The sequence below is a fragment of the Anneissia japonica genome, unplaced genomic scaffold (genome assembly GCF_011630105.1).
Source record: "Anneissia japonica isolate Jap-2015-1 unplaced genomic scaffold, ASM1163010v1 scaffold724_len3256291_cov202, whole genome shotgun sequence".
NCBI lineage: Eukaryota > Metazoa > Echinodermata > Crinoidea > Comatulida > Comatulidae > Anneissia > Anneissia japonica.
The window spans coordinates 649,543-665,101 of NW_022744966.1; the positions used below are offsets into that span (position 1 = coordinate 649,543).

Below are 15,559 nucleotides of genomic sequence, written 5' to 3' on the forward strand. Positions count from 1 at the left end.
GTACATGTTCCTCGATTGTTTCGCTAAATACGATGATGTCGTCTAAGTATAGTAAAAGATCAGTAAAATTGAGATCGCCAAAAACAGTATTCATTAGGCGTTGAAATGATGCTGGAGCGTTCATAAGCCCAAAAGGCATACGGGTATACTCAAACAGCCCAAATGAAGTGGTGAATGCTGTCTTGCGTTGGTCTTGTTGGTCCATCTTAATTTGAAGGTACCCTAATGTCAAGTCTAGCCTGGAGAAATATTTTGCCTTGCCAATCCATTCCATCAGTATTTACATATGAAAACGCTAAATGCCATGGAGAGGAGATGCGTCGAATTCTCTGTATCAGGGAACGTCTCGTATTTCGTATAGAAGACATCTCGGCTAGCACGAATAGTATTGGTACCAATTAAACATGGAATATTCCGCCTTGCTGAAGTTGTGGACACAACCAAGGCCGGTACTGTCTTGATTTGTTCTCCAAGTACTTGCAGATCGATACACACTACTCCCTTGTGCGGAACAGCTTGTCCTCCGGCACCCTCAATAACGATATCCGTCGGTAGGATATATGCCTTTGATAAAACTGGGTGTTCTTCTACAAATTCAGAGGTGATGGTTGTTACTTGGGAGCCGGTGTCCAATAATGCTACACATTGTTTTCCACTCACATGCACCTGACATGTATTATGTAGTTTCTGTACTGGTAGTGGTAGCGACTGCGTTGATCGATCCGATGTGGTTGGTGTAACAGGTTGTGGATCGAATCCTGCCATTTGCAGTGGTGTCAGATTGCCTGTACTGGTTGAAGTCCGGCCGTTTGGCTCTGCGTCGTAAGGGGTAAGTTGCGGTGGGCTTGCCATCACTCTGCTAAAGTAACAGGACTGTGCTGGTTTGTTTATTTTAAGTATTAATATTAATTATTATTAATTTTACTATAGCTATTATTATAAGGCCTACTTTAATATCGTTCTACTCTGTAAACAAAATAATCTTTCTCATATAAATTTGCGTCTGTCCCGGGTTTCGCCACCAAAATTGTGTGACCAGCACAACTCGTACAAGACGAGGAATTATCTAAATTGGTTCAATCACTGGACACACAGAGAAGAAGACCGAATTTATAAAGCAAATCAATAAGTTTATTAAAATATAAAGACAAGTTAGAAATTAATAACAGTTCCAAGGTCACACGTTAACTCAGTCGAATTCGAGAACGATCTTACCAAGGAATTAAGTTAAGCACATAAATGATAATAAATTAGATATAAAGAAACTTTAACAAAATCGTTAATTAAAAGAAAAGTAGTTAATAATAATAAACGCTAGATAAACGTAAATAACGCACCAAATGCAATTAAAGTAAATTAAAGTTCTACAGTAAATATAATTATTAAAGTCTATATTATTGAGTTAATGTTAAATTACACGTTTTTGACGATAGATTTTACTAAACTATTTAAAACAAAACTTTTTATTAAAAAAACCAACACAGTCCTTCTACAATAGCAATTCGTTAGCTCCCATTAAGTTACGGTATGTTTTGTAAAAGGTATAATATGAGTGACGTCGGAAAATAAGTATATTTACAATGATGTTACCGGAGTGACGTCGGAAAATGAGTCAGCTGTATTTACAATGATGTTAACGGACCGACGGTTGAACTGTCACTGGCTTGGTCCCATCCCCAAGTGTTATTTGATAAGGGTGACTATGAGGGCGCAATGTAGTACTTATTCAAAATATACCATCACAGATGCATTTGCTTCAAAACAACAATGGGATTTATTGCTTTTACTATCCTGTTCCCAATCAGATTAGTATAGGCTTATTTATGAATTCTCGATTTTATATACTTTTGACGTCTACCCATCTCATCCACGATGCAAAGTGCTTGTAACTATTTTTACATATTCGCAATTTCCAATAATTCCATTTATTTATAATTTACATTTATGGTAAAAAATTAGTATTTTCAATGCCCAATAATATTATAGGCTTTTTGAATTGTGTGCTATAAGCCTACATTATTTCTTTTACATTTAAATTTTATAATATTTTACTTTCCTTGTGCTATAACTTTACATAGACTGTTGACATTATGCAGTGAAAATGTGAAACAACACATTGTTGAAAGTGGCACGTTTTATGGAAGGCAAACGCCGCCAAAAATACAATTACAAACACACAACGTACTAGCACAAACACACAACGTGTTAGCACAAACACGCAACGTACTAACTCAAACACACAACGTAGGCCAACACCGCCAAAAATACATTTACAAACACACAACGTACTAACTCAAGCCCACAACGTACTACGACGCAGGCCACAACCGCCAAAAATACAATAGGCATTTTTCGTTTTGACTACGCGGCCAGTCTACTACGAACTAATGGACCGTGACGGCAACGCCAAGACACTGTTCGCGTACTACATCAAGAGCTGTTTTCGTTTTTTTTAAGGCGACTACGACGACGCAGCACACGTACGTAGGCCTACGGAGGGGAGTTAGTCGACCATGGTTTTAATACCAGAGAACAATGTTCTCTTGTTTTATATTTGATCAAAATATATAAAAGCATAAGATACATTAAGAAAATGTTCGTCAATATAAGTTCATGATCAGTCTCAATGTCCAAATCTCACTGGTGGACGAATTATTTCGCGCAGATTGTACCTGTTCTCAAAATCTGACGAACTGTCTTCCGAAGAGCTATCTTCTGAACTGTACGTTGCAAATTCTGGCGGTGGAGGAATGAATGAAGTGAATTGTTCTGTCTCTTCGTCCCTTTCATCAAGGGTACTAAAGGTACAGGGAATAATTAAATTCCGATGAACTGTTCTTTCTTTATTTCCATCAATCGAACGTACAACATACACAGGCTGATCAGGGAATTTAGACACTACCGTATAAAGTTGATTTTCCCATCTATCAGCAATTTTCCGTCGACCATGAATACCTTTATTGGCTATCAAAACTTGACAACCATTTTCGAATTCGGACTGTTTTGCCTTCTTGTCGTAAGTCGCTTTCTGCTTAAGTCGCACTCCATCGGCTGTACGTGTTGCTTCAGCGTACGCTCTGTCTCTTATACACATCTAGATGTGTATAAGAGACAGATATAGTATATATATATTTGATTAGTTGATGTGATGTGTTTATGATGCTATGTACCAAATTTAATTTGAATACATTATATATATATCACTTCCAAAACTTTCAGATTCACAAGTAACCTAACGTATGCTTTAAAAGAATTGGATGAAGAATCAGATAGAAACAAAACTGTGGAATCTAAAACTAGACAAAAAGAGGAATCAAAAACAACAGATTGTCAATTTTTGGAAGATAAGAACTTGCCTTCAGTGGCCAAAGGTACTCGTTATCATTCTTCACATGTTGAACTAAAAAATACTAATGAAGGAGACTTTCCTGACATAAGTATGTCATGTTTATTTGATAACGTATGAAAAACGATTACCAATAATAAAACTGATATCCTTTGAAAGCTAAGTTGATGTTGCAGGGAGGTTGAAACGCCTTGCTGGAGGCAATTTGATCACGATACGCTACACTCACTGGAAACTGAAGGAGAATACATCAAGGTTTTATGAATACGCATAAATTTCTTTAAAATTATAGAATAAAATGAGCGTATGCAATTTCAATGAGAAATTGTTTTTTTTTCATTTTTGAGCCCTTTTTCTTTCAAAGAGTGAACTACATTCACATTGTTGTAGGTGTGCCTGGAATCCTAACTGGCCGTAAGGGTATAATAGACAAATTAGAAATGGCTGAAAGATGGGCGGCACGTTTCTACTAGCGACTGCAATAAATGCAATGTTACCTAAATTTTCACTGAATAATCTGAATTCACTCAAAACAACAATGGTGAACACTCTGACCGCTAGGGGTTTAAATCAGTAGTATCAGCCACCGCCAGACTTTTTAGTAAATTTTAACACTTTCGAAGCTTGGAGAGAATGCATATGTGATCAGATTGACATGTAGTGAATGCTACAAGAACTACAAACATTTTAGCTTTACAATGGTACAAGACACTTTATTTTAATCACAATCTGGAACCCATAACAGTAAAATGAAAATGACTCACATTTGCAGATTTACACAATTTCACACAACAAAGCTGAGATAATCGCTATTTCTTGAAAGTAAATGAATAATGCTCTACGCTAATGTAAACAAATGTGACCAGCACAACTCGTACAAGACGAGGAATTATCTAAATTGGTTCAATCACTGGACAGACAGAGAAGAAGTCCGAATTTATAAAGCAAATCAATAAGTTTATTAAAATATCAAAGACAATTAGATATAAAGAAACTTTAACAAAATCGTTAATTAAAAGTAAAGTAGTTAATAATAATAAATGCTAGGTAAACATAAATAACGCACCAAATGCAATTAAAGTAAATTAAAGTTCTACAGTAAGTATTAATATTAAAGTCTATATTATTGAGTTAATGTTAAATTAAACGTTTTTGACGACAGATATTATTAAACTATTTAAAACAAAACATTTTATTAAAAAAACCAACACAGTCCTTCTACAATATCAATTCGTTAGCTCCCATTAAGCTACGGTATGTTTTGTAAATGGTATTAAATGAGTGACGTCGGAAAATAAGTATATTTACAATGATGTTACCGGAGTGACGTCGGAAAATAAGTCAGCTGTATTTACAATGATGTTACCGGACCGACGGTTGAACTGTCACTGGCTTGGTCCCATCCCCAAGTGTTATTTGATGAGGGTGACTATGAGGGTACAATGTAGTACTTATTCAAATTATACCCTCACATACCCCCCTCCCCCCCGTTTACTATTGTTGCCCCAACAATTTAAAAAAACAATTAAGCAAATTGATACAATTAAAATATATAAAAGCATAAGATACATTAAGAAAATGTTCGTCAATATAAGTTCATGATCAGTCTCTCAATGTCCAAATCTCACTGGTGGACGAATTATTTCGCGCAGATTGTACCTGTTCCCAAAATCTGACGAACTGTCTTCCGAAGAGCTGTCTTCTGAACTGTATGATGCAAATTCTGGCGGTGGAGGAATGAATGAAGGGAATTGTTCTGTCTGTTCATCCCTTTCATCAAGGGTACTAAAGGTACAGGGAATAATTAAATTCCGATGAACTGTTCTTTCTTTATTTCCATCAATCGAACGTACAACATACACAGGCTGATCAGGGAATTTAGACACTACCGTATAAAGTTGATTTTCCCATCTATCAGCAATTTTCCGTCGACCATGAATACCTTTATTGGCTATCAAAACTTGACAACCATTTTCGAATTCGGACTGTTTTGCCTTCTTGTCGTAAGTCGCTTTCTGCTTAAGTCGCACTCCATCGGCTGTACGTGTTGCTTCAGCGTACGCTAATCCTAAGTTGTCTGCCAACTTGCGTACATAATCATTTTCGAAAATGGTGAAAATCCAGTGAAGAGTGGGATGTACAGTTGTATGCATGAGTCAATGCTTCTATGTGGTCTGCCCAATTTGGTTTCTGGTCAGGTTGTAGGGTGCCAAGCATGTTGAGCAAGGTACTATTGAAATGCTCAGTCATTGCATTCTCTTCGGATGTTACGGAGTGGTTCTGCTTTTCGCAATTCCAAAGAGATCGCATAACTCTTGGATGATGGCCGCCTCAAAGCATTTGCCTTGGTCACTGTGTACTCTCTCGGGAAGTCCATAGTGTACCATAAACTTGCTCCACAAAGTCTTTGCTACCGTTCGAGCAGTCTGATCACGCGTTGGGTACGCCTGCGCATATCTTGTAAAGTGATCTGTTATTACTAGGACATTTTCAATTGATGGATGTTTCTAGAGTAAGAAAATCTATGCAGACAAGTTCAAGTGGGCGATACGTTTTGATTGACACTAAGGGAGCTCTGGTTTTAGGATCTGGAGTCTTCTGCAGTACACATCTGGTGCATCTATCGATGTAGCAACGGATGTCCCTTCTCACACCAGGCCAAAAATACCTGTGGTTTACAAGGTCTAATATGCGATCGAACCCCAAGTGTCCCATCTTTTCATGAACGCTTTCTAATACATGTTTCCGACTAGATTTAGGCAATATTAATTTTCTCTTATTTGAAAACTGGATAAACAAAACACCATCCAGTAGAAGTAAATCGTCCCATTTCGAAAGTAGTCGTCTGGCAAAGTGTGACTGTTTATCGGTGGTGCATCTAGACGGTTTAGTCCCTGCTGCTAACAATTCACATACTCTTCGAATAGGTGGGTCTGCATGCTGTGCTAATCTGATGTCTTTAGATGGCGTATCTAATGAAGAAGTTGGTTCATTACCCTGTTGTTGGTGATGTTCGAGAGATATTACGGTTTGTTGATTAGGACCTTGACTTTTAGTTGGCTGAGTAGCTTCATCAATTACAGTTCTAACATCCGACGTTACAGGGCATTCTGGCATATCGCGGCGCAGTGAATTATAAAATATCTGTTTGACCGCTTCTCTTGGGATTCTTGATAGCGCATCGGCATTATCGTTTTTACGCCCCGGACGGTAGATGATATTAAGGTTGCATTGTGACAGATCGTTTACCCATTGCTGGCCGTGTGCATCAAGTTTTGCTTTATCCAGTACGTACGTTTAAGGATTATTGTCCGTAAACGCTGTGACGTCATGTCCATATACATAAACGCGGAACTTGTCGGTCACCGCCCAGTGTAAAGCTTTGAACTCCAACTTGTGTGCGGGATACCTCTTCTCTGAGTCCGACAATACACAACTCGCAAAGGCAATCACTCTTTCCTTCCCATTTTGCATTTGTGCAAGGACTGCACCCAGACCGTCAATAGAAGCGTCCGTTTGTAGAATGAATGGCCAAGTAAAGTCAGCGTAGGCGAGGACAGGAGCAGACTTAATTCCATTTCGAAGGATTTCGAAACTGCGTTGGGCATTGGAGTTCCACTTAAATGGAGTTTGTCGCTGATCACGTTTTCCGCGTACTTCTAATAAGCTAAATAATGGTCTAGCGATTTTTGCATAGTCCTTAATGAAACGTCGGTAATAGCCAGTGAAACAGAGGAAACGGCGTACTTCCTTCCTTCCGCTTGGAATTGGCCAGTTTTCCACGGCAGCTACCTTGTCAGGATCTGTGGATACACCCTCCGTCGAAACACGATGAAAGAAAGAAGATACTGTACTTCCTTCTTTAAAAAATGACATTTCGATTTCTTTAGCTTCAGACCGTGACTACGAAGGCGATCGAATACCGTTAGGAGTTTCCGTACATGTTCCTCGATTGTTTCGCTAAATACGATGATGTCGTCAGTAGAGTAAAAGATTGGTAAAATTGAGATCACCAAAAACAGTATTCATTAGGCGTTGAAATGATGCTGGAGCGTTCATAAGCCCAAAAGGCAAACGGGTATACTCAAACAGCCCAAATGGAGTGGTGAATGCTGTCTTGTGTTGGTCTTGTTGGTCCATCTTAATTTCGAAGGTACCCTGATGTTAAGTCTAGACTGGAGAAATATTTTGCCTTGCCAAGGGAATCGAGACTTTCCTCTATTTCTCGGTAAGGGGAACGCGTCACGAACAGTCTTGGAGTTTAATTTTCGGTAATCGACACATAGACGCATGCTCCCGTCTTTCTTTCGGACGACAACAATAGGTGAGGCGAATGGGCTTTGACTTGCCTGAATAACTCCTACTTGCTGTAAATCCTTCACGTGGTCGCGAACTTCATTAAAGTCGGATGGGGGAATGCATCTGTACGGCAATCGAAACGGCGTTTGGTCTATTAGTGGGATTCTGTTCACCACAGTATTAGTAAAACCTATGTCATTGGGATCACTGGAAAAGATGTCGCTGTTCTTCTCTAATATGCGTCGAATGACATCCGGTTGACGGTCGGGATCGTCAGAAACTTCCTCGTCACCGCTAGTAGCAGAAGCCTCCATACTGAGACAGACATCTTTCGCATCACCACCTTCAATGTTAGATATTATAGCCAGGTTAGCTATACACGTACGTCGCCACAGTTTGATTGGTTGAGATGAGGAGTTGACAACGGTAACTGGTACGCAACCTTTCGAAACTTCAACAACACTACACCCGACTATCAAATCATGGTCACGTGAGTTAACATTGTTAGTAATTTGTTCGACGAGTCCAGTAAATTCCCTGTCTTTGACCACTCTGGGTGCCTTGGCTGATACTACTCGTTGAGTACCAGGTGGTATTGCGATTGGGCGTCGCCCCATGTACTTGATCATGCCAATGTTTCCATATTTGGTCGCCAAATCCATTCCATCAGTATTTACATATGAAAACACTAAATGCCACGGAGAGGAGATGCGTTGAATTCTCTGCATCAGGGAACGCCCGTAATTTCGTATGGAAGACATCTCGGCTAGCATGAATAGCATTGGTACCAATTAAACATGGAATATTCCACCTTGCTGAAGTTGTGGACACAAACACGGTACTGTCTTGATTTGTTCTCCAAGTACTTGCAGATCGATACACACTACTCCCTTGTGCGGAACAGCTTGTCCTCCGGCACCCTCAATAACGATATCCGTCGGTAGGATATCTGCCTTTGATAAAACTGGGTGTTCTTTTACAAATTTAGAGGTGATGGCTGTTACTTGGGAGCCGGTGTCCAATAATGCTACACATTGTTTTCCACTCACATGCACCTGACATGTATTTGCGTGCCCAACTATCTTGGGGCCCTCGTCGTCACTTGATTCACTGTCCAAAATATTTAAAATCAGGCTCTCTTTCTCCGCACCCACTGGTTGTCCCTCAAAAGCAGATGATACTAGTTTAAAGACTTGGAGCAGTATTGAGCAATATGTCCGTACTCGTGGCAGTTATAACACCTCACTTTTGATTGGTTAAATTTTGGTTGAGGTTGTGATGGCGGAGATTGATACCTCTGATTCTTCTGAAATTGTGGGGGAGGTTGCGATGGCATGGGTTGGTTCCTCTGGTTCATCGACGACTGATTACTGGTGAATTGCCCTGCTATTTCTAGTTGATGTAACCTATCCGATGAAACACGCTGATTGTCAATTAAACTTTTCGTAGCCTCAAGTTGCTTTTCCAGTGCAACTGTCAATCTATCAATCTGAGATGATGTGCTGGGTTTCTCAACTGTTTGGTTTAGTGAAAACGCCCTGCTGTCTGCGAGGATCTGTTCCTCTGAAATTATTCGCAATTCACGTCGCAACTGCGAGAACAGCATATCTCTTGGTTTCATAGGGGCCAGTCTCTCTCGAACCTTCAGATCAGTTAACCCAAACATGAACTGGGTGGTAAGCATTTGGTCACGATCGTCAAACGTCGATTTTACCCGTTCTGCCTTTCTCAGCATGGCCTCCAACGCAATAGCAAAATCAGCCGCACTCTCTCCTCTTCTTTGAACGCTAGCGTAGAAATTAGCCATCGGTGACATTGTGGGGTTAGCCTCGCCATACTCTAGAGTCAATTCTTCAAACGCAGCCATTGCTTTGTTGCCGGCGTCGCCCCTTGCTTCTAGATTTAGTACTAAATCTCTGGGTCTACCTTGTGTATGATATATGACCTCACCATAGGCAGCGCTATCACTTAACTTCTTTGACTCTATAAGGAACCGCATGTCCCTTATCCAGTCTTCTATTTGGTGGCCATTGTTGCAACCCGAAAACGTGGCAACCGACTTTGTTTGGTGCGTAGTAATAACTCCAGAGCTTGGAAGTTGCGACCTATCTTTCCCATCCGAGTAGTTTAGTTTCTGTACTGATAGTGGTAGCGACAGCGTTGATCGATCCGATGTGGTTGGTGTAACAGGTTGTGGATCGAATCCTGCCATTTGCAGTGGTGTCAGATTGCCTGTACTGGTTGAAGTCCGGCCGTTTGGCTCTGCATCGTAAGGGGTGAGTTGCGGTGGGCTTGCCATCACTCTGCTAAAGTATCAGGACTGTGCTGGTTTGTTTATTTTAAGTATTAATATTAATCATTATTAATTTTACTATAGCTATTATTATAAGGCCTACTTTAATATCGTTCTACTCTGTAAACAAAATAATCTTTCTCATATAAATTTGCGAGAGGTTCCCGGGTTTCGGCACCAAAATTGTGTGACCAGCACAACTCGTACAAGATGAGGAATTATCTAAATTGGTTCAATCAATGGACAGTCAGAGAAGAAGACCGAATTTATAAAGCAAATCAATAAGTTTATTAAAATATCAAAGACAAGTTAGAAATTAATAACAGTTTCAAGGTCACACGTAAACTTAGTCGAATTCGAGAACGATCTTACCAAGAAATTAAGTTAAGCACATAAATGATAATAAATTAGATATAAAGAAACTTTAACAAAATTGTTAATTAAAAGTAAAGTAGTTAATAATAATAAACGCTAGGTAAACGTAAATAACGCACCAAATGCAATTAAAGTAAATTAAAGTTCTACAGTAAGTATTATTATTAAAGTCTATATTATTGAGTTAATGTTAAATTACACGTTTTTGACGATAGATATTATTAAACTATTTAAAACAAAACATTTTATTAAAAAAAACCAACACAGTCCTTCTACAATATCAATTCGTTAGCTCCCATTAAGTTACGGTATGTTTTGTAAATGGTATTAAATGAATGACGTCGGAAAATAAGTATATTTACAATGATGTTACCGGAGTGACGTCGAAAAATAAGTCAGCTGTATTTAAAATGATGTTACCGGACCGACGGTTAAACTGTCACTGGCTTGGTCCCATCCCCAAGTGTTATTTGATGAGGGTGAATATGAGGGCGCAATGTAGTACTTATTCAAAATATACCCTCACACAAACAAATACTGAAATACTTACAGTCCAGACTGAATATAGTGTTCAAATTGTTAGTACATGTCGGTAATTACCCCATCTATTGGATTCCATAAAAAAAAAACCCTTAAACACAGAGATCTCCATGTTTGGCAGTCAAGCATTGCGTTGCCAAACACGGAGATCTCCATGTTTGGCAGGCAGAGTGTTAACCAGGTTATACAATGTTCAAAATAATATGGTTGAGATAATCAGAGAATGTATAACATTAAAACATTAAAATGTCCTCAGTAGCTGGGTCACTGGGTGTATTTTTAAATAATTTATAGAAACTATAATTTATTATACAGTATTTCTATTTATTTCATCTGTATTTTATAAAAATAATCAAAACTGGAAATAGAACAAGAATACAAACCTTCACTTCAAGAGTAGCATGGGAACCTATATCACCATATCATTCAGTCTGTTTTCACTTATCTATATGTAATGTATTATTATAAACATGTTCAGAACATTTATGGTAAATGGAAATGCAACAAACAAGAAACAAAAAACGCATGACACACAAATGACCATATCGAACTCGCGTGAATAAGCACCCAGGTGCTTAAAATATTTTTGAAAACTTTTTGAAGGCCGCTTATTCAAATGGAGCGCTTATTCAAACGGGGCGCTTTTGAAAACAGAGTGAAAGTTGAGAAAATAGATGATAATTGAGAGGGATTATCACAGGATCTTGGAAATTCAAGGGGTACTTTTTGAATGAGAAAAAGATTATGTAAGGACATCTGGTGCAGAAAAGATAATCGTCCAGAGAGCATGACTCATGACCAGAATGTATTTACACAAGAGAAGAAGAAATTTGTGGTGGTGGTGGTGATGGTTGTTGGCCATCTGGCGACTGAGATTAGCAGGATCATTGCAGGGTTTGTAAACTCAGATGAGAATCTGCAAAAGGTGCAATTTGTTGGGTGGGAAAAGAGAAATAGGACTAGACTAATTTAAGAAGAGAAAAGTTGGAAAGGTACTGTAGTGATTTCATCTGTCAAGGAGAAATGTCCTCATTTTGAAATTGACATAAGAAGGAAATGTGAATCCACTAGCAACTCAAATCATGCAAACCACAGTTCGAGGAGTGATTGGATTATTGGCTTGCTAAAATAAAATCACTTGATATTGTTAAGTGGTGCTTATTCAAGCGGTGTGCTTAACAAAATTTTCTTGTTAGGAGCGACGCATACTCGCACGTGTTCGGTACGTATTTCATAAATCTCCATTTTATTTAAACATTTTTAGATCTTTTTTGGCCAATAAAATTATCTTGTATCTTGTATGATCAAAAGACATATTGTAACTGAAAACACAACCAACGATAACAATAAATGTGTTTTTAAACCAAGTAAGTTTGAGTTGTTTCTGTAAAAAAGAAAATAATACCAATTGATAATAAACAGTAACAGTGATAAAATACTAATAAAAATAATTGTTCCAGTAATGTAAAGTTACATATTTAACAAACGGTATACTGGGGTACCTGTATTACTTTACATTGTCCTAGATTCGCGGTCACACCTTCAGCGCCCCATACACTTTGGCCCTTTTGGCTAATTCTCCATTTTGGTACTCCAATGTACCAAGCAAGTTAAATTATGTTTAATAAAAACTGCAAAATTATAATTAAACACCTATTTATGAGTCAAACCTCCGTGGCTCAATCTCTTGAGTCGTAACTGTTTACAAAAATGCATGCAAACCAATTTGGGGGATTCTCCGTGTACATTGAATTTACCCTCAAGTCGATCAGTGTGCTGTTCAAATGGCCATTTTATTTATTTATTTATTTCAGTTATTCAATTCAGTTTAAACTTAAAGTACATAAATCATAACAAATCAAACAAAACCAAGCAATAATAATAATAAATTGTTAACAGAACACAATAACTTAATATACTTAATCTTAACACAAAAACAAACTTCAGTGTATGCTAACTGAAAGTACCAAGAACATTAATGATGATTGAGTTCAAATAACACATTAATTGCAAAATTGTTCTTAATTTTTGAATGATCCCTTTCCATTTGTTGAAATAATCGTTTATTTTATTCTTTTTGGCATCGCAGATCTTTTCTTGTTTCATAGCTTAAGTACGAACGTTTCTTTACAATCAGGTTTCATTCTTAACGACCTGTTATTGAATAAATAGTGTTTAAAACATACATAATGGAATTTATAGCAATATGTATTTGTTGGTTAAACCCAAGAAAGTCCTCTTTGCCGATTAATTTGTATTGGAATCTTTAATCTGTGTCCAATCCATCCTTCAGCCCTTTTCCAGAACCGTGTCACATCTGGACAATACCAAAACATATATGATCAACAGTTTCTATTTTCACACATGACTTTGAACCTGGAGAGAGTCTTCATTAATGTTAGCTTGTAAAATATATTTGAATCCCCCAAGTTTATTTAAGTAATAATTGGGAATGTCCTTCCAAAGTGCATTATTTTCATTCAAAAGACATTTCAACCACATTACTTTTTAGGCTTTATCTGTGTTAACTACAATAATCATACTCCTACAGTACTTTAGTTGTAATCATAACCAAACGTTTGATTCTTTCAGTCTTTCCCCTTCGAACAAAGTTGAACAGTAGTTTTTGTACCTCAAGTGCAAATGGCTTTTAAAAGTTTTGATTTTCCTACACCACGGATTCACGGCTTTCATATATCTACAACTAACATTTTTTCGGCCCACATTTTGGCCAAGTTATTACCCCCTAACCAGGTCAGAGAGACCCCCCCCCCCCAGGGCTGAACGTGATCTCTGACCACCACTCCTAACATGTATGTAAGAACCCTATCCCTATTTGATATCCCACATCGGTGAAAAATACAAACCTTAAGGAACTTATACGGGGGGGGGGGGGGGGGCGGGATCTATTGCATCATTGATGCTCTCATTGTTTTGTAAGGCTTTTTTTATGAAATGAAAAAAAGTATAGCCATTTATTTATTTATCTATATATTGATCTATTTATTTTTATATTTATTTATTCATCTACATTCTTTTTTATAAAATGAAAAAAAGTATAGCCATTTATTTATTTATCTATATATTGATCTATTTATTTTTTTACTTATTTATTCATCTACATTCTACTGTAATAAATTCTGAGAGTACAGTGTGATATGCAGTGTACAAACAGCGTACAAGTCATGCATATATATTAGGAGTTACGCCTTACCAAATATCCAACTTTGTACTGTACTCCAAAAACCGAAAGATCCACTGATTGTTCTCAGATGTACATTCCAAGTATTGAAATGCACGCCATCGAGTCAGAGATAATCACTGTCAGCCCATCAGATCACAGTGATCAATTATTCAGTTTAACGGTCCATTGCGGAGCTATCTCATCGGGACATTCCTTTTTTCCGTCAGTGTATGTCCACTGTTTTCTTTTTCGTACAAAAAATATAAATTTTACCAAAGTCTCCTATCGCTCGAGGTGTGGAACAGCTCGTAAATTAACTTCCTTCTTATAAGGGTTTCTTCGTGTCTGAGCTATCAAGCATCGTTTTTTTTTCTTTTTCGCACAAACCCGGGAATTGACGTATCGTATTTCAATGAAAATGAACCTTCCTTGTAATAATTAATGATAATGATTCATAATTAAAAAGTATTAAAATTTAGCAATTCAGAAATGTTAACTTCATATTTCTTCGATAGATTTAATTCAATTATTCAATTTAACTTTACCTAAATTTGTACTACTCTAAAATCCTAATTTGATCGCCTCCTTCCTTGGAGAGGTGTCATTTACTCTACCTCTAAACGCTCCGAGATTCGACTGCAAATATGGTTTTCCTCGCAAAGCCGATGCTCGTGTGATTTCCTACCATCAGGTCCTATGCGGCCTGAGGCTGTACCCTAAATTGTTCAAAATTTAACAAAAATTGAGAAAATAAGAAAATTCTACTCAAACTTAAGTAGAATTTTAAGAGTGCCATTTCCGGCTGCTCAGAGGTTCCATAATTATACATTTTCTTATCTCAGCCCCACCATGGTTGATTTCTTCGATCTGTGAAAGTCCTTCTCTCGGCCCCTCTATTTAAAATTTCTGGATCCGCCACTGTAAACTTTTATACCATACCTATGTTATGAATCTTTTCAGCACGTTTGAATAAAAGAAATGATACTGTAGCTTTTCTTTTCATGTGTCTATCTATTTTTCATGACATGGTGAAATTAGGCACTCTACAATCGATTAAATTATTCTTCTAATCCGTTGAAAGGCCGTACTTTCTGGGGTGGGGGAACACCAGAGATCTATGGGGTGCCATACGCAGCAAAAGTCCATGTTAAAATCAAAATGTAATTGCAAAATTCAATGTCTAATTTATCAAAACGTAGGCGTAAATTTCTCAAAATGTAGATCTAGTTTCCCAAAATGAAGTTATAATTTTTCAAAACGTAGTCCAAATTTTCCAAAAATGTAGTTCTAATTTCTTTAGAATGTAATTCAAATTCAAAACGTAGGTCTGACTTGATCAAACGCCCTCTCCAAATTCTTTTCCAAAAAGTAAATCAAAAACCAGCCTGGTTTGAAATGCATTTGACAACAACACTAGAAAAGGACTTTTGCTGTGTATGGCACTAGACTTGCGAAATGTAAATCAAACTAATCAGCCAAGCATGACGTGGGCCTGTTCCATTAATGATGGGGGAATCATTTT

The 15,559-nt window shown here is 37.6% G+C and overlaps 1 protein-coding gene across 1 annotated transcript; it reads right to left on the reverse strand.

Annotated features, from left to right (window-relative positions):
• Nucleotides 1-2,566: 2,566 nt before the first annotated feature.
• LOC117119832 lies at nucleotides 2,567-5,535 on the reverse strand. The gene is made up of 2 exons (XM_033264782.1): nucleotides 5,316-5,535; nucleotides 2,567-2,982 (listed from the first exon to the last, which is right to left on the reverse strand). The coding sequence occupies exons 1-2, from the start codon at nucleotides 5,497-5,499 to the stop codon at nucleotides 2,624-2,626; spliced, it is 543 nt and encodes a 180-aa protein (XP_033120673.1). The 5' UTR covers nucleotides 5,500-5,535; the 3' UTR covers nucleotides 2,567-2,623.
• Between the last annotated feature and the right edge of the window lie 10,024 nt (nucleotides 5,536-15,559).

What these genes read in the sequence shown, in the direction of transcription:
- LOC117119832 (XM_033264782.1), bottom strand. Translation starts at nt 5,499, where the DNA reads ATGCATACAACTGTACATCCCACTCTTCACTGGATTTTCACCATTTTC. An exon ending in ACAGTCCGAATTCGAAAATG is followed by an intron (nt 2,983 to 5,315) that starts GTTGTCAAGTTT and finishes AATTCGAAAATG; the next exon opens with GTTGTCAAGTTTTGATAGCC.